The sequence below is a fragment of the Scomber japonicus genome, chromosome 7 (assembly GCF_027409825.1).
Source record: "Scomber japonicus isolate fScoJap1 chromosome 7, fScoJap1.pri, whole genome shotgun sequence".
In the NCBI taxonomy this organism is placed as follows: domain Eukaryota; kingdom Metazoa; phylum Chordata; class Actinopteri; order Scombriformes; family Scombridae; genus Scomber; species Scomber japonicus.
In genome coordinates, this window is record NC_070584.1 from 16,214,549 (window position 1) to 16,235,354 (window position 20,806).

Sequence of the window (20,806 nt, forward strand, 5' to 3'; positions counted from 1 at the left end):
CATCAAAGACAATTAGCAGTGTAGGATGGGTGTGAAGACACTGAGGGGCCATTTTCTTGTCATTGCACTAGCGACTCCTAATGGTTGGTTAGGGCACCTGTTCAGAGTGAGCTGGAATCTGGGAGTGGTAGTACATCTTCATTGGTATAACACCTTTCCTGAATTGAACTGTGGATGTTTGCCACTATTTTTAGGATGACTTCTTTCTATAATATCTATGTCTGGAGAGAAGAACTCAGCATGAACTGTTGGTTTTTCAGTGGAAAATATGTTTTGTGGAAGTATTCAGTGTCAGTTTGTTAGTGTAAATCATAGCAGCAGTCACATTGTGGGTTTTAAATTTCAGACAGTGACTAGATTTTAATGCAGCCTGTCTTTGGTCCCCAAACCTCTAAATTACAGTGGATGTGTCTTAAGCAACAATCTAAGACCACAGTTACGGACTGATGGCCAATGCTTTCACCATGTTTCCCGCACAATTTCTTTCTGGGACAGCCCAACATGTCACAATCTAGAAGGGCCTTAGAGGGTACACTACTTCCAGCAGTGATACTAAACTTTGGTACTGTTTGTGCTCATACAGTACAAATGTAATGGAGGATGCTGGGCTGGTCCAACATGCAGTAACAACCATAGATTATTTATAAAAATGGATGCAGTGGGATGTGACATCACACCATGGTTTGCATTGGAGCCTAGAGTGGCAGTTTATGGTGAGCTCTAGGACATTTTGAATAAGGTGTGCAGGATGTTGCCTTTCACACTCTAGAAACATGCTCTGCTACCTTGGACCAAAGTGAACACTATTAAGAACATCCACAAGTGCACACTTAGGCTAATTTTATTTGATCTTACTTTAGCTAAATTGGCAGGGCAGGTATCATAATCAAGTAACATTAAACTTACTGAAAATATTGCATGAAAGCATCCTGTGAGGTTTCTTGTTGAAATTCTGAACTACAAACACACAGTAGAACTGCCTATATGGAGAGAAATCTGTTTATTCTTCAAACAGAAACTCAGAATGTTTGACTCAGTGCGAGTCCAGGAGCTAGGGAGTGCAGCAGGTGAGCAAACTGTCAATCACAGTTGTCAGTCAACACCCACATGGTCGACATCAAAACCTGCTAAGTTTTAAAATCTTATCAATGGAGCAATAATTTCCAAAATTAAAACTGGCACCCATATTAGAGTGCTGAATTAAGTAATTGAAGCGATAATGGCTCCTTTAAAAAAAAAAAAAGATTGACTCAATATTTCCAGAGAGAAATTGAGGCTTTTTGAATGGTAAACATTTGGAGCCTGAGGGGTTTTTTTTAAGCATCTAGTGAATGTTGGTCGCACATAAACTATGGAAGTTTCTGCTTGGTGCCAATGCAGGAAGAGGCGTGCCATATACAAGTACAATATGTAAGGAAAGCAAAAGATGCAAGTAACATGAGTTTGATGCTGAAACTTGGGGTTCACATTCCATCTTGGACCAAAATTAATGGCATTTTTGAAACAATAACCCATGATGATAATATCTTATATATGAGGAATCCTAACCACAAATTAATCAGAGTTACATTTGTGGATATTGAATAGCTAAATTACTACTAATAATATAAATAAGACAGGGTTTTTTCACAGTTGGGGTGGAAATCACTATTCAAAATTGTGGGAGAATAAAGGTTACAACTCAGAGCAGCTTTTATAACATTTGCAACTTGCACTCTAAATAACACCAACACACACACACACACACACACACACACACACACACACACACATACAGATGCATTTATTTAGACACATGCACATGCACACACATACAGACACACACACACACACACACACTAGGCGTTCAGTAGTCATGCCTTTCTGTAGGATTCTCCTCTGGGTGCTGCGTCCAAGGTGAGTGTGCTGGCTGGCAGCTCCTGAGGAGTTGGTAGGAAGAGATAGCTGAGCGAAGCTATTAAAATACGGGCAGGAATTTCCCTTATCTCTCCCACCGAGGCAGCTCGCACCGCTTTGTGCTATTATGGAGATAAAATGCACAGAGGCTTGGAATGAGGGAGGGAAGGAGGGAGGAAGAGGAGGGGAGGGCGAGGTTGGGGAGGGAAGGCGTAAGAACGTCAGATTTATGGAGCTAGGGAAGCTTAAGGTTATTAAATCGGAAGATTACTCGACTGCGAAATTGTTGAAGTTTTTACGAGAAGTTGAGGGATTTAGGCTGGTATTAAACAGCAAAGCATTAGGAGGCCAGACATTATTCACAATTTATTTTTACCCCTTTTCTTCTATTCTGCTCACCCTTTTCTTTATTCCTCCAGTCTTTCTTCTCCCTCCTTTCATCAAGCTCACAGACAATATCGAGCTCCTCCTAAATTCTTATTCAGAGACACATCTGCACCTCCAGTTTCTCCCCCTCTCACAACAGCAGTAGATGAGATGAGCAAAAAAAGAAAGAGAAAGAGATACAGCAAGAGAAAGAGGGAGATGCTCTGACTGAGAGGATAGGCTTGTCATCCCGTGTTTCAGCATTGACACTACTCACAGTGTGAGGCAACGCACACTTCTATTCAGGACATTAATCTATCAACTTTTTAGAGGGGAGATAGCAAGAGTTTGAGGGAGAGGTGACTAAAAATGAGAAAAAGCTCATATTTTACATTAGGATTTGAACAGTTTGAGCTTACCTTCACCTACAGGCTAATGCTTTGTGCAACACAGGCAAAAATGTTTTCATATTAATATGAGCGTTAACTATTGTGACATTGGATGTATCTTGAATGATGAATGGCAACACTTCTCCATCAGTTTGTTGAGGAAGAGCAGTAAACTAAAAAGGTTTCCAAAGACAGACAAAGCAGACACCCACTCACAAACATGCCTTCTCTTACAACATAATAGAACTTAATACATTCAGACAGGCTTCACAAATGGTAGCAGACCTCAAAATATTAACCAGAGACCTTGTTTGCAAACCAGAATCACTTTTACAGACAGGGTTTTTATATATTTTATAGATGTTGAATGGTGAACTACGAGGTGAGACTGATTTTTTTCCCCAAATGGATGCACATGGATTTTTACATTAGGACACTGCACTTGCACAGCATTCATTTGTGAATCACTATTTGTATTCTTGGCAATGTGTGTGTGTGTGTGACTTGTTTGCGAGGGAGTCCCCCCAGTTTTCCTGAAAAGAGAAACGCATTTGTCTCCTTCAGAAGGGGGGCATCGCTATAGCAACTCATATATAACACATCATACCACAACACCCATCAAACACAGGTGAGAAATTTGTCTCCCTTCTACCAACACATACACACACACAAACACACACACACATACGCGCACACACACACACACAAACACACACACACATACACGTACACACTTGCCAAAGCCCTACAACCTACACTTTTCACCCCCTGCAAGGACTTAAAAGGGATAAGTCACTTCAGTTCCACAGCAACCATTTTACACACACACACACACACACACACACACACACACACACACACATCTTTCCTGGCTGGTGGAGTCACACACACAAACATACCCATGGAGTTCTTGTCTATCATTATGTGCTCTGCTTCAAATGTTTACCATGACCCCCACCCCTCCCTCTCTCTCTCTCTCTCTCTCTCTCTCTCTCTCTCTCTCTCTCTCTCTCTCTCTCTCTCTCTCTCTCTCTCTCTCTCTCTCTCTCTCTCTCTCTCTCTCTCTCTCTCTCTCTCTCTCTCTATCTATCTCTTTCTGCTCGTCTCATTCAGGTCAGGTTTGTTGTCTCTCTGTAAACAGAAAAAAAGAAGGAAACATCAGGGGAGAGAAAGTGAATAAAACATTTCTCTTACAACAAACTCTTCTGATAGCATGCACATATACAGTCATGTAACCACACACACACAAACATGGAAAAGTGTCCTGGCTCTTGCAGTGTCTCTCCACATATTCCTGTATTTTTTTCCATGAAAATTATTCAATCTCTATATACATATAAAGCAGAATTTGAACATTTGAATCCATTTGAAATCGAGCGTGTGCGTGTGCGTGTGTGTGTGTGTGTGTGTGTGTGTGTGTGTGTGTGTGTGTGTGTGCCAGGTATTCCTCACCTATTCCTCCCTAATGGGGACAAAAAGCAAGTTCTTTTGATGTAAATCATCATTCTTGGTTTAAAGTTAAGTTTAGGGTTATGTGGTGGAGGTTAGTGTAAGGGTGGGGGCTAGGCATGTAGGGGTTATGGCTGAGGTTAGGAAAAGTCTCAGGAAATGAGTGCAGGTCAATGTAATGTCCTGTTAAGTGTTGTGTTTGTGTGTGTGTGTGTGTGTGTGTGTGTGTGTGTGTGTGTGTGTGTGTGAGAGTGTGTGTATGTGTGTATGTGTTGTTGACGCTGCTAAGCTGGTAAACACACAGCTGGCCGTGCTCTTTGATTCACCAGGAGACCTTGAAGATATTTCACACTACCTTTATGCTTGTATTCTGCAAAGCACTTTTTCATCCCCTTCTTCTCTTCACCTAATTTGCACAATTTCCCTCTATCTCTCATTGACTGCAATGACTCAGGGAGAATCTACTCACCCCCAACTGTGATCTGAAGGATGGGGAACTTTTTAGAAGCCGGCCAGCAAAGTTATTTGTTTGCATTTATGAGTATGTTTATATGTAGTGTATGCTGGTGAAATTTCTCCATGGATGTTTATGTCTGAATGTGCGCTTGCATTTTCTGCGTTCATTTGCCTGTGTGACTGATTACATTTTGACCAAATGCAGCTAAATATGGCCAGCAACGTCTTGTCATTTATGGAGGACTCCCCCACTGTTTGTTGACACTCAGAAAGAGAGCCAGCCATCTCTTGCTTCACTAGATAATTCTCCTCTGTGGCGTAGCAGAGAGAAACTTCATTAACCCCACTGCCACACAGCCAATCCTGGAGATGTGCATGTGTAATGTGGCTGAAAGCAGCCTTTTAACGCTGTAAACACTAACTTGCTCAACGTCAGGATGTATTACACACTCCAGCTAAATCGTAAAGAACTGCTCCACCAGCTTGTGTTTCATGAGCTGTGGACAAGTGAAAAAGTTATGTAATAAATATTACATGAATGTAGATATGTAGTTTTAGCAACAATTCACTCACACGGCCCCATGAAACATTTGTATGTTGAATTTGTGTTGACATGACAGATCTCAGCAGTGCTGAAACCTACATAAAAACAGAATGAAATGAAAGTTAAACCAATATCTGTAACTGTTATCAGCTTGTAAACCTGAAGTAGTCTTACTATTGTCAACTCAACTCAGTTCAAACAAGCTGTAAACACAGTACTGACTTATTATCATATGTTAAATTTATACAGTGAACGTGTTAGCAAAGAGAGGCTTCTATACACATCCAGCAGGCATGAAGCAACATTACCATTATGTTTTACCATTTGGTTTCTGGTCATTTGATGATGATGAGGTTGATGAAGATGATCAGTCCAATATTCACTCTTCTTTGAACTAACTCCATTTCACTCTACATCAGCTCCTAAGGGGATGTTTGGCTATTATTTGACTCTTCAGCTACTAAATGCTCCACCAGCTAGTCGCTGACTTTGTCTGTTTGCTGTTTGGTGCCAGGCAGAGCTTGTTTTTCTGCGGCCATAAGCAATGCCAGAAAACCAAAACAATAAGCTGAAGGATGCTAAAACACTCTAGAGTATCAAGTGATAATTCTCTGTAAGTTCGTCACTATGAGTGACACATTTCATATGATACATAGTTTTTTATCCATGGTTAATACAAAAATATTGAATATAGCAGGTTTATGGAATTTGCAGATACAGAATCTGTTGTATACAAAGTGACAAGTGTACTCACAATTACAGATTTAGCTGTTTTTCCTCAAACTGTAAGTGGCTAAATAAAGCCTCGGGGGGCAAATTGAGCCATTCAGGACTCCATCCTCCCACTCCATGAGGCCCACTGAGGATAGCTCCTCGTGGGACACCATTCCCACTCTGCCTGGGAGTTGGACTACATATGGAGGTGTTGGAGGCACCTGGAAAATCAGGAGAGCAGAGGACAGTGAAGGAGAGCAGAGATGTAAAATCTGGGCTTGCTTATACAAAATAGGGTATCTCTCAGGTTTGTGTCTACTTAGGTAAACAGATGAATATAATAATCTTAAGTTAAATAATTACTTTGGGAGGGTGAACAGGCAGGAATTGCCATCAGTGATGGCACCCAGTGTAAACTCTGAGCTGGGCAGCTGCCTGCATGTCGTTTATTTCCTCCAGTATCTGCTTCCAGCACACTCACATGTACCAGCCAACAGGCTCCTTCTGTTCCTTTATCACGCACACTGATATTCACACATAGGAGTGCAAAGGGAGTAAATGAGCGTGCACACGCATAAACGCACACAGAGAAGATGAAAGGTGCAGAGACTGAGGGAAAAAATAAGAGAGAGACAGTGGAGATTGCAGCTTAACCTCTTGGCTCCCCTGTAAAGCAGCACTCACTCTCTGGAGCCTTGCTGATAGCCATCTGTCTGGCAAGGAGAGACAGCTTCACCTTCCCAACACATCAGCATGCTCACAAACACTCATCCCACAAACACAAGGGCGGGCCCTCGCACACAGCTGGCCTACAATCCCGGCTGATAAGTAGACAATGAAAAAAAGACATTCTGACTGTAACTTTGATGCTGTAGCTTCCATTTATACAACTGAAATGAAAGTTTTGATGATGTGTTGTGTGCAGAGTGAGTCCTGTGACCCCAAGTCTTAACATAGTAATTTCCTTCATTTATATAAAGTTTCATATTTGGACATGCAGTTTGTGCGCCCATAGCAATGATAAACATCTATTTAACGTGAGTTTGGGGCATTCATCGACAAAGAATGAGTTATAACTTGAGAATCCTGAACAGAAACCAAAACACTTTAGATTTTGGCTATAAATCTGGAGTTTAGTCAATAGCTCCCTCTCAAGGTGATGGCTGAGCTAAAGAAAACCTTTGCCGTGCCCCCCCACCCCCTTCTCTCCACTCCTCCTCTCCCCATCCTGCCATCCTTTAGGCCCACTCTTAAAACATAAATTCCTTGAAATCCTCCCACTTCTCCACCTCTGCCTTCCCCCCGCAGCCCTCTGCACTCCTCGGTGTCCTCTCCACCCCTCAATCCATCTCTGTCCTCCTGATCAATAATCAATCTGCAGGGGCCGAGGCCAGGGGCCCCGCGCCATCTGTCTCCATCGGCAAACATGAGAAAGAGAGAGAGAGAGGAGGGAGAGAGAGAAGGGAGAGAGGAGATAGAGTTCAATCTATCTCCATCTATCTCCATCCGTGGTCAGGTCCTCTCTGCCGGTATAGATCATAATTTGGAGAGGTGTAATTGCAGGTCAGAGACTAGGGGTGGATACTTTGGGGGGGCGGGGGAGAAGAGAGGAAGGAGGGGGGGTGTCAATAATGTTTCTACAGTCCAGTCCTCCCTTCTGCCCCACCTCCCCACTCACCTGCCTGACCCAGTTTCCTTCTTTTTCTCCTCTTCATCTCTCCCTCTCTGTCTCTGTCTTCTTCTCACTTCTACTGCAATCTTCACTTTTCTCAATTCAATTTACAAAGATCCACAGACCAAAACAAGATAATTTATCACTCGTCCTCCACTCTGTGTTAGTGTGTGTCTATATAAGTGTGTATGTCTATGTGGAGTGTCCGTGCATCAAGTTTCTGCTCTACTCCTGCAGGACTAGCACAAGCAACACCTACCCTCAGTTTAGTGTCTGCTCTGCACTTGACATCCATTTGAGCATTTAATGTGTCAGAAGGGGACGTTGATACTTTGATAATGATCTATCTAGAAATACCTGCCTTGGAAAAACTAACTCTCTGTAAATGAATGATCAAATACACTGGGGAATGTTTCACTAAGCTTGCCAAAACCCTGGGATTATTTCCAGCGCTCTAATTTGATCACACTATTACCTAAGCAAGTACAAACCGCGTGACAGCAGCTGTGAAAGAAGACTCTCCAGCAGAAGAGAATAGCATAGAATAGAATAGAATATACTTTACTGTCCCCTAGAGGAAATTTGTCATGGACTCAAAGTGCATAGTGCATAGTAGTAGCTGCCCTTATAGATGATAAATACACATAAAATACATATAACAGCTAAAGACATATACATGTAAGCTACATTCACACACATGACACATACAATGAAAGATTAAAGCAAAAAAAAAAAATTAAATAAAATAAAAAATAAAAAACTAAACAAACAGAACACCAAGTTATTGCATATTTCCCAGGCCTCAGCATACAGATCTATTTAAAATTTTGATGGTATTTAAAACGGTCCAGTTTGCATTTTGGGATTCTGTACCTTCTGCCAGAAGGCAAGAGCTCGTATTGCGTTTGAAGGATGTGGGACGGGTCCGACAATACCCTCCACACCTGCCTGAGTACAGACTGCTCATAGATGGACTGAAGGGAGAGCTTTTCAGTCCTCCCCATCACCTTCATAGCAGTCTGTACTAGGCACTGCAACTTAGATTTGGACTGTGTGGAGAGATTGCCGAACCACGCCGTTATCCCATACCTGATGACACTCTCCATCACTGGCTGATAAAATAAAAACATGATGTTCTGGCTGACACCAAACACCCTTAGTCTCCAGCTGAAGAGGTTAGCCAGGTGGATACCTAGATACCTGTAAGTTGTGACCTGTTTGATCTCCTCCCTGTGTATGGACAGTGGAGTGTGATCCCCCACTGACCGATGGTCAAACACCATCTCCTCAGTTTTTTTAATGCTAATGATGAGCTAGTTCTCGTCACACCACTGAACAAATTTATTAACCTCCGTGAAGTACAATGACGGGTCTGGAGGTTAATAAATTTGTTCAGCAGTGTCCCCATCATATTAGTTCAAACTCTGGAGAGAACTCTTTTTTTTATCCTTATGATAATTATAAAAACACATCCATACATTTTTGCTAATTTGGCAGAGGAGGAGTTACCACATTTATTAGTCATTCAGCCAGAAGCAGGTTTTCTCTGATAAATGTTGCCATGATTTTCATATTTTAGATATAGAGAAATTGCCTGTTTTTCATTGTATTAGAAACTTTTGTAGTTCCTCTTTGAAGGATGTGTATGCCACCTGCATCCATCATCCTAAAGAATCACAGTCAGTTAATTAGCGATTGACAAACACTGATAGATAGTAAATTCAAATTTCTTTTTTTACCACATAGATATATAGAGCATTTTCCATGATGCTGTTTGCCTTGAAGTGCACCTTCATACAAATCCCTGCTGCAAACTTCAAGGTTCAGTCAGAGCTTACAGGTCTTACACTGAGTGGGTGTTCCAGGTAAAAAGTAATGTGTGCTATAATTTCTTGGTCCCCTCTGAGCTTTAAAACACAGGTTCTTTCACCTGATGGAGAACTCTCTCCCCCCTCCTGCTCCACCAAGCTGTGATAACAATGCAGTTAACCTATCCCATCCATCTCCCATTTTAAATTAAAACACCAGTAAGAAAGGATGTGCTAATTTGAGACTCAGTGACTCATCATAGAGAGAGAAAGAGAGAGAGAGTGTGTGTGTGTATGTGTGTGTATGTGTGTGTGTGTGTGTGTGTGTGTGTGTGTGTGTGTGTGTGTGTGTGTGTGTGTGTGTCATATTCCACAGACATTAAGTCTTTTTCCATTTTACTGCTGCATGTTATCATTAGTTAAAATTAGTCATGATGCACAAGAGAGAGTCATCAGAGCACTGCAAGGAGACGACATGTCTGTTCTTGGTCAAAGCTCAACCAACAAGAGGCAAACACATATTTTCCAACCCTTGCACATACACGCACACACACCACACGCACACACAGAGAGAAAGAGAGAGAGAGAGAGAGACAGAGAGAGAGAGAGAGAGATCAGATGCATGGGCACTGACTGAGCTCCTGTGAGTGAGAGTACCTGGTCTGTGAAGGATAACCCAAAGGGGAAACAAAGAGCCAATGAAACTTTAATGAGCCGGTCACGTATCAGCTGAAGCCCGCTACAGCTGCACTTTCTGCAAAGCTCTCCATCTCTGCTCTGCTCTCAATCCACAAGCTTCTCTTCCCAATCAGACTGATAGTGAAACTCTAAATCTCTCAAACAAAACCACAGAGCGAAACATACCCAACACAGTATATATTTAGCTTTTCCATTTCAGGTTCTGCACTTGTCTTCCTAACTGCTCCCAAGAGATCTACTATTTGTTGTGCAAAGCCAAGGGCATCTGAATGACAATATATTCTTAAGTATACATTTAAATTGCCAACAGGCCAGTATACTCAGTATGCAGAACTGGACAGAGTTATTTAGGAATGCTTTTTGTGATTTATATTAGGTCTGAAATTGCTGTGATTTGCCTGGCAAATCAGTGCCAGCTGCATGAAATTGTATGTATATTTCATGCTTATATATGTATATTCATTATTTGCTGTAGTATTTAACATCTTATCTGAATTGCCCTACAGTAATATGACAAACTTTACCTACCAACCAGAGATTTCATGCAGCTTAAAAAAGCAAAACATTTGCAAAAATGTGTAAGTCTTACTGTGTGGTTGCACATTTGTCATTCCTCTCCATTCTCTCCATATATAATATACATACAGTATATGTGATATGCTAATAAATTCTGAACACACTTTAAAATGATGCCGGCCTCTCCCAAAGCCCCCGTTCTCGCTGTTCCTCATCAATGCTTTCTGCTGAAACGTACAATTTGCAATGTGCAGTTAATGAGTTGTTGAAGGCTGAGAATGAATCCCATTCTTGCCGTAATTGTGTAAGGTTTCCCGAGGGGGCGAGTGTGTGTGTGTGTGTGTGTGTGTGTGTGTGTGTGTGTGTGTGTGTGTGTGTGTGTGTGTGTGTGTGTGTGTGTGTGTGTGTGTGTGTGTGTGTGTGTGTGTGTGTGTGTGTGTGGGTGTGCGTGTGTGTGGGTGTGCATGTGGGTGGGTGTGCATGTGGGTGGGTGTGCACTTTTTTGTATGTGGACTTTGGCATGTGTGTGTCTCTTCGTGTGTGTGTGTGCGTGTATGCCTGACTGTGTGTGTCCTTGTCTGTGTGTGTATATGCATATACATGTGTGCAAAGAAAGAAAGAAAGAAAGAAAGAAAGAAGGAAAGAAAGAAGAAGGAAAAATTAGAATAATGGGAAAAGAGTGCAAGATGAGGAAGAGGAGTGAAAAACTGTCTCACGTTGAGTGTGAGGAAGATGATGTTGAGGAGGAGATCTTGCCAGGAAGAGAGCCAGAGAAGGAAGAGCTCTTTTCACACAGACCTACTTCTGTCAGTCAGCTGAACGTCACAAATTTTAGAGAGGAGCTGCTCCGCTAATACTTGGCAAACAACAACAAATATCAGAAGAAAGAAAACCATTAAAATTGTGCACTTTGTGTGTAGGAGTGAGGATCAAACAATTCCTGGAGTAGGCCTAAGTCTAAATTTAGACATTTTAGCATTAACAATGATGTACTGCATGACAGTTTGCGTTTTGAGGTTTTCAAATGACAGAAAGGTTGGGTGCTCGTGATGCCTGACAGAAAGACATCTCCTGCAGGATTTGATGTACACACACACGCACACACATGCACAGACACACACGCACACACACACACACACTCTTTCACATTCCAGCACACCTTATCTGGCCCAGCAGTGTTGAGTGACACTCTCCACTTGAGGAGATTAAGTGTGCTCATGCTGTGTCGGCACAGTTTGACGTCCATTTATCCTTAAAACTCATACGAAGGGTCTCCGTGAGCTCCGTGCCAACGACGTGCACACAACACCCGTAACGTGCACGTTCCCCCACTTTCACCGTACACACCTGCTGCTTTATTATCACTGTTGTCATTGGAGGAAATAAAACTGGGTGCTGGCTTGCTTTTATTTTCTCTCACTTACAGTCATCTGTGTGCTTAAGATGATGGTGGAACAACTGGGAAAGTCATGCAGATTTTCAGAAAATAAGGCATCTTTTCTTTGCTTTTGTAAAATAGTTTGTAGGTATGTGTTTTTCATCCCACATCAGCTTTGTGCTGTTTAATTGCCGCTCAGAGAGAGGGAGCCTGTGGCGCTTGTGGTTCCAACAACAGTAGATTTTAACACACTATAAATACACACAGGCCATCTGGGTACTTGCTGGGTACTGATAACTTGCTGGCAATTGCTGCTGGTCTCTCTTAATGCCTGTCAACATTAGTATATTAATTTTTACCATTTTACAGTCTGCTGAGCAAATGATAGGGCCACGGTGTGCTACAAGAGGAGCCCTTTTGGGACAATCAGAGCATGTAAAGGCCAAATTTGATTACATACAACAACTTCCTTTTTTGTTCTAATTGGTTTCTGGTTTTAAAAATAACATCCCAGGTAGCCTGCAGAGTCTGATTGTAACTGAATGTTGTGGATATGCTCTGACACGAGAGGGCAAAATGTGAGCTGGTTATGGCAAAGGCAAGATACCCAGCAAGGCAAAAGAACAACTGCCCCAGGTTCACTGTGTGTCAGTAATCGGTGGGATTTGATTACTCGCTAATTTGTTTGTGAATGTGCACCAGTAGAGTGCAAAATCAATTTGGTCTGACATTATTATGTAATCCCGCGGCACTGTTTTGCCCTGTGTCAAATTATAGTTATAAAACCTTAATTATTTTTATTTTATATTGTGCTCACATGGTCCCTAACACTAAATGAACCTCTTAATTTACCCCAAACTAACAGACATACAGGGGGCAGGTAGAACTTCACCATTAAATTATTGGTTGGTTTATGGAGAAAATAAAAAGAACTTGCCATTTACAGTATGTTACATAGAGGATACTTCTTGCGAACTTGTAAGCAACAAGGACCCAAGACCAATTTGTGTGCTGTTGACCTTATTGGAGACTACAGATGTAAACTAGCCTCTTGGCTAACTCTGACACATTTACAATGTGATTTGATCTAAAATGTTGATTGTTGTGTACAGTCCCTGACTAATAAATCTTGAAATAAATAAATAAAACAAATATTTTTCGCTGAGGTCCCCAAAATAAGTATTGCACTATCCTGTATATGGCTGCCAGATTTGGTTTTGTTCTTAGATTTGCTGTCTTGGGCCAGTTTGGGCTAAGAATCGGGTCTAGTGTTCAGTGTAGTTTTGGCCTTCAGCACTGCAGACAGGGTTCGACTGAGCATATTTGGCTACCTGCATTTCCTTCACATGTTGCCGACTGCATCCTTAGAGCCTTCAAAGTTATAGACAGGTTTGCCTCCCCACGCTGCCTCTCTGAATTATCACACAATGTAGAGCACTGTTGTCATGTGACAGTCCCAGATTCTCATAAACCCATGAAAATGGGTTTATCTTTTCAAATGTACATGCCTGTCTACATTAAAGAATAATAATTGACTTAGTGTGATAAGGCAAATACCCATTTTCATTTGTGTTTTTCCTTTTACCAAACTGATAACCCCCACCATACTCTAATCATAAAAGTACCGTGTTCTCAGGTCAGATCATTCATGTTGATCCATTAACACTAAATGTGGTGAAAAAAGTGTTTCTCAAATACTTGTATTGATGTGAAGAGATATCACACATGATGGAGTGACGGTTCAAGAGACAGAGGAAGAGAGGGCAGTATAGGTGATGGTGCAGAGAGAGATGGTGGGGGAGGAGGCAGGCTGGTCAAGGGTGCTCCTGGGGCAGAATGATGAAGGGACCCTTTGAAGTACAGATAGGAATGAGTTTCCCGAATCAATACCATCTAGGGTTGCTTTGTTATTAATGCATATAGAGAGGAGACCATATTCAACACTCCTTACCTGAGACCAAGAACCCCTCATATACACATATACACACACAATCACATGCACACTGTCCTGCTGCCCTAACCCTCATTCATCATTCATTTCCTTTAGACTTACCCTAATCTTATAGCAATTATTCACCCTAAAATTTGGGCTTGTTTTTGTTCCCAAAAGGGCTACAAGTCCCCACAACATGAGTAATACATGGTGCACACATATTTACCATTCTACCTCTGCTTTCATCTCCCTTTCCTTATTCCTTCTTCCTTCATACTTCTCCAAACATTTGACGTTCTCTTTGACAGCTGAATGCACCAAACATCTCAAAACTGGGGTGAGGTTTAGGTAACAGCAGTAGGTTAAGGATTAACAACATGTGGACTAACACTCATGTATTCATGTTTCCTTATGATATGGAACAGTGGATGTCTAGAGGTCATTGGTTCAACTGATGACAATTTTTAGTTATTTTCAACACTGACAGCTTTATTATTGAGACAACTCTATTGCTGGTGAGCCAATAAAGCATTATAATGTCTGAGTGCATGGCTCAACTTACATATTTATTTATTTCATTTATTTATGTATTTTTCTGTGGGTTTACAGAGCTGGAAGAGTCAAGACTCTAAATTCAGTCCAGAATGTGCACAATTGTTTCCCCCTCAATGCTGTTTTGTTTTGCTGTTATCTATTTGTTATTCTGACAGTAAACCAAACAGTGGCTCTGAAAATGAAAATGGGTTTTATGTATGATAACCTAAATGGATTTCTCTCTCTCTCTCTCTCTCTCTCTCTCTCTCTCTCTCTCTCTCTCTCTCTCTCTCTCTCTCTCTCTCTCTCTCTCTCTCTCTCTCTCTCTCTCTCTCTCTCTCTCTCTCTCTCTCTCTCTCTCTCTCTCTCTCTCTCTCTCTCTCTCTCTCTTCACCGCTCTGGCAGCCTGTGGCTATTTATCTGCCTATGTCTAATTATTCATCAGTGAACAGTGAGAAAGAAGCATAGAAACCAGAGTTGTGCATTTACTATAGCAGACCAACATTTCTCTCCAAACTGTTTTTCTTCCTCCTATGTGTATCACATTTTGCTTCAGTTTCATTTGTTTCTTACACACTGGACCATCGGCGGTCGAAGGTCGATCACTTGAAATAGATCAGAATATTGTAGATGTATTGCATTATGGTGAAACTATTAATTGATTAGTCACAGAGATTTTACTTCCAACAGTGTCTCAACTCAAATGTTTTTGTCCAGATAAAGAATATTGATGACTATAATGCTAATCAGTGTAATCACCATTGTGACCACACATCAATGTAAAACTCTGTCAGTGCTTTTCACACAAATGGCCAGCAGAGGACACTGTATGTTCTGTAGCATGCCAGTCAAAAGCCAAGCCAGCACCTGAAGTGTTTGCTATGTGTATAATGTTAACTTGCATACACAAATAAGAGTTCCTGATTGTCAGGCCTTTGTCAGGATTAGTTTAAGTCGAGCAAAATTAAGTGCATACAAACAGAAGGTACATTTTCAATGAAATATGAAACCTGTGAAATGATGGCTTAGATTAGGAGTTCAGATTGTGTTTGAAACTACAAACCTCACAATGATAACATCTTTAATGTCTGCAGCCACGGGCTTCCACTGTGAGCAGTAGACTGAATCTTATTGACATCTGTGTTGAACAATATGTAAAACTGAACTATAAATGTAATTTGTTAGACAAGACTGTCATCTAGTGGTGCTGTCTGTTATATACACACACATCCAACACTTCATAAATATGAAGGGACTCATGGAGGTGACAGCTCCCTTCCACAATAAGTGTCCATGTCAGTAAAGTATTGGTTGTGATGAAAGATCTGCTGGCTGTCCAACATAACGGGGGCATGTACGTCCCAAATTTTCAATGGTTATCTGCTTTCCTCTGATTTTAGAGATGATGGTGCTGAACAGCAAAGAGGACAGATGTTGCTCATAAAGGCAGGAGATCACACCCACAACAAGACATAATTGACAAAAGACATAAGAAATGTGATATTTAACTCCATCATCTCACATAAATAATGTTACAAGAATTATATTAGTAAGAAACTAAAGACACACTCATGAAAAGTCTAAATCGACTATGAATCCATTAACATTAACAGAATGGCAGCTATTAATATGGATTTTATAACCCATTACGGGCCAGTTAAGGAGCAAAACTAGTTATTATCCAGAATGAAAAAAGTTAAGCAGGTATTTTGATACAAATACTTGGGTGTAATGATAGTCCTGTGATATGTTATCCTGGAAAGATCACACTGAATTAAAGGACGAAACAGAAGTTATTTACTCTGCCACCTTCAATCTTTTGGGGCACAATGACATACGTCTCTCTACTGCTGTGATTATGAGTGGTCTTCAGTATTGTAATAGGAGATACAGAGCTCCATCATTTAATAGAGTTAGACTGACACACTCTTCTGTACACCAGTCAATCCTAAAATTAAACATGGAGCTTAATCCCAGATTAAATGTACACTAAAGGGCCTTGAATATTGTCTTCTGTGATTGTAATGCTGTTAAATGTTTGTATTTATCAGCATCATAATCAGCATCATCATCACCATCATAATATAATAGTAATTGGTAATCTCCAACTTTCCATTTACTGCAGGTTTTTATTGCTATTTTTACTTCTGCACAGCTGATTCAGTGAGAGGCTTCACACTTATTCAGGAACATCTATGAATCAGCATTTAACTCTTATTTGGACCAGTGATGCAATATGAGAGCTGAGGGGTAAAACAAACCTCGAAAATGTACGGTACTGACACCGGTGGACCTGCAGGTGGCGCCATTGTTCTACAGAAATGATAGACTCTTCCTTGAGGCAGTGAGATCGTTGATAGGGTGTGGAGGGTGTTGGCAGAGACAGAGCTCAACCCAGTGGATCATCTGTGCGTTTACCAGTAAAACCAGCAGTAAAACTATGTCGTCCTACTGGCGAAATAATGTCTATTAAATGTGTATCGGGAGGAGAACCCATACAAGATTTAAACACCCCCTCCAAAAAAAAAAAAAACCCAAAATGGTTTAGGTCGGTTTCTTCTCCTCCATAAATAACTGCATGTTTGTTTGTTTTTTCTTTTTTTTAGTATATTTTATTATAGACACCGTTATGTTAAATAATACGAAACAAAACATTTATTCTAAAACAAAAAAACTTAAATATTAATTTCTTTGCAGTCTAATTTTCTTATGTGAATAAACTCGAACTTCACAGCTCTTTAATCTTGCTCTCCTTGTGTGTTGATGCAGGATTGACATTGCGCTTCTGTTATTGTGAGATATTTTAATTGTTCAGCTAATTACGTAGGCTGTAGTTTAAGTTCATATACTCTCATTGCTCTTATAATTGGGTTTGATGCGAGGTCAAAAAGGATGTACAAACTAAAAAAGGTTTTCGGTGTTCATCAGCTGAAATTGACCCGCTGGCTGCATAAAAAACCATCTACAGTTTGTCATGTCCAATATGAACTAAAACAGCTAAATCTGTATAATGCCAAATTAAGCCTGTTATTCAATGAAAAAAAAGTGGATGGATGGGGATGCTTTATGAAATGTCAGTTATTGTCTGTCTATATCTTCATCCTCTGTTGGTGTGTGCAATAAGCAGTCTGTTAAATTGGTAAAAAAATAAAAAATAAAAATGTATATATATATATTTATTTATCTTTCACGCATCGATAATTTTACTGGGTTGGATTTTCTGTCTTGAAGTGTGTTTTTTCGTCTTCATGTGCAGAAACAAATGATTTTACTTGTCCGAGGCCTACTTTTTTTTTTTTTTTTTTGACACATCTGGAAGGTTCCAGCAGATGCATCGCGACACTTTGTTTTTACATGTGTTCTGAAATGATTTTACATGTGGATAATTTTCTCACAACAGTCACAACAGCAGTAATAATGATAATAATTATTATTATTTTCCACTTTCTTTAAAATAACATTTATTTCCATCATATTCATACAATGTGACAGCACAGCGTGGAACATCTGAAGAGGAATTGACTTGATTTAGCACTTTGTCACAAAATATTTGAGCTGACTAAAGGATAAATGAAGAGTCAAATATAGCATAGCATTTCATAGTACTAAATGCAATATATAATACAGGCAGTTGGACAAAGAACTAAAAAGAAAAAGGTGAGATAAGTGAAATAATACATAAGAAAAAGAGGGATGGCACACATCATTAGTTCAACTTTTACAACAGGAAAATCTTTAAAAGGGTTAACATCCGAAGGATACATGTTGTAATAACTTAAATGCATATTTGAAGGTTGAGTGTGAAAATTGTGTTAACTTAAGTTTTATCAACCAGTTGCAAAATTTGATGGGCTTTAAATAGTCATAACTCTTTTTTTATTATCCTAAATCCTGCAGAGTTAACATGAACATCAGCAATAAAAGCATCTGTGTGTAGTTTCAGCCTTTTTGTGCATTGACTGGGTTCACTTGTTACTTCCAGTTTGATCATAATTTGGAATCTATAAATATCTTTTCAGTTATTTCATTGATGGCATAATTAGGTTCATACATGGGAAATGTCATCCAGACTGTTGTAGTGTAACATATAAAATCATTTTTGAAAATTACACATAAGTAAGTTAAGTTTTTTTCGCTCCTCTCAGACCATTTGACTACAAGCCAGATAATCCTATTATGTACAGTCGCCCATAGCCAAAACGCATCACAGATTTTTGCCAGAATATTCAACACTTGTGGCTACAAATACAATGGAGTTTGTCTCTAATGGTCAGTCCAGCAGCCTCACTGTTTATCCGGCGTGTTGTTGACCAAAGGGCCGTACAGGCCGCTGGCATAGCCTTGCTCCTTGTGTAACATTGTCCTGTCCCTTATCAGGTCGCTAAAGGCATAGTCCATCGGGGGTCTGAAACCTAGGGTGGGCATCAACCCGGTGGTGGAGTAGGGCGTCATGAAAGCCAGTCCCCGGCTGTGTGCGGAGTAGGCCAGACGCAGGGGGTTCAGTCCCAGGTGGGTACCCAGAGGATAGGTACCCGGGTCAGCGCCGAAGTGCGGGGCGTTGGGCTGCAGAGGTGAAAACGCAGAGCGGTTACTCAGCGTCATGGCTCCGGGTAACATGGGCCTCGTCGGGGCGGTTGTGGATCCGGAGGACGACGGAGGCTGCTGCGCGCTTTGCAGCATCCTTTCCGCCGTCCATGCCTCATCTGACCCGGCCTTGTTGGCGCCCTGAGCCCCGCTGTTGTTGAGGATCTGCTCGATGGCCTGCACCACGTCCTTACCACAGCCTTGCAGGACGAGCTCCAGGACGCTCCGCTTGTGGCTGGGGAACACTCGGGTCAGGATGTCGATGGCGTTCATGTGCCTGGAGGCCGCGGAGGAAGGGGAGGGCTCCGGATCGTCTTTATCGGTCTCAGAACCAGAATCCGAGCCGAGGGAGCTGACGGACCCAGGTGTCTCCTCGCCGTCTTTTAAGGGCTTTGACACCGGAGAGCTGATGAAAGACTCGCTATCTCCGTTCTCTGAGCCCGAACCTCCGTGTCGGCCGTCCGGGGACGAAATGCCCGGGGCCGAGTCACTTTCGGTGGACGCCGGTTTCCCCGCAGTCTGCTGAGAGGTGACGGATCCAGACAGCTGGCTCTTTGAAAATAGCTCGTACTTACTTGAATCTGTTGACACAACCAGAAAATCACAATGCTTAGAAAGGAGACACAACACATGTCAAGTGCCAAAAACATGAGTGCACACACCGTTACAGTAGGCTAGGCCTAAAATATAACCGCAATGACTCCGCAAGAGTGGAGGAACCTGCAATCATATGAGCAATGAAGCTCACCTGTGCACCTGTGACTGCAGGACACGTTTTAACAGTAATCCCGTCAGTTTTATATCAGCAGACACACTACACACTCAAAACAGGTCTATAACAATTTAATATGAATGACCTGATTCTAGTCCAATAATTAAAAAGCTGACAACAGCTATTTAACTGCATTCACCTGACTAATGCGTTATAAAAGGGCTAATAACCCTCTCAGGTCCGTGATTTCTAAAACAGCTGGAGCCTGGAGGTTTTTATACACTGCTCTAAAACAACACACAACAACACTTAGAAACATTGATATTCATGCGTGCAGCTGCTCCACTCACCTGAGTTGCTCTCGCTGCTGACAGAGCTGAACACTTCGTAGTTTGGACGTGGAGGTATGATGCCATTGGCGGCGGCCAGGGCGAGTCCCTCCGCCGTGCCGTAGAGCAGCTGTAGCTCCCGGGCTTCGTTCTCCTCCTGAGCCTGCTGCCGACGCAGAGCCACTTGTGCGGCCATGACCCGCTGCCTCTCTGCGATCAAGGTGCATTTAGCACACATGCAGTCCTTCCAGCGACAGTAGCGCTTGTGGCCCTTCAGCGCTGAAACAACGCCGTGGTTCCTGCAGCGGGCACACTTCGGGGTGCGGGGATACTTGTCCGAAGCACGCAAGATGAGCGGAGGGCCCCGTAGCAGGTTGCCGGACATGGACACCGGGATTGAGGCAGCAGCGGCCGCTACTGCTCCTGGGTGGACTTGAGAGGCAGAGGAGACAGTGGGGAGCTCTTGTCTGAGATCCATGCGTGCTCCTCTCACTGATTTCTCACTTAAGACTTACTAGAAACAAGAAAACGTCGTTTTGATGTGAATGTTCAGCCGATCACAGCTGCTCAGCGGTTCTCAACATCTCTGTGCAACAGGTGAAGTCAACGATGTCTGTCTACTGGCGAGATTATCATGCAGGAAAACGCTCTGATCACAACGATATAAAGTGTTCAAGGACTCTGCTGAAATAATGATCACAGTCGACTTTAAATCCAAAAAGGACAGGAGCCGAGAAGAGCGATCGTTCCCGCTTCGACACAAAGTTAAAAGTGTTCCAGGAGGAGCCGAGGTTGCTACTCGCCGCAGCCTGAGACACTAACTTCCT

At 41.8% G+C, this 20,806-nt stretch overlaps 1 protein-coding gene across 1 annotated transcript; it reads right to left on the reverse strand.

The window, feature by feature from the left end:
- Positions 1-18,638: 18,638 nt before the first annotated feature.
- dmrta2 (DMRT-like family A2) lies at positions 18,639-20,457 on the reverse strand. Its single transcript, XM_053322532.1, has 2 exons — positions 19,992-20,457; positions 18,639-19,519 (listed from the first exon to the last, which is right to left on the reverse strand). The coding sequence occupies exons 1-2, from the start codon at positions 20,455-20,457 to the stop codon at positions 18,639-18,641; spliced, it is 1,347 nt and encodes a 448-aa protein (XP_053178507.1).
- Between the last annotated feature and the right edge of the window lie 349 nt (positions 20,458-20,806).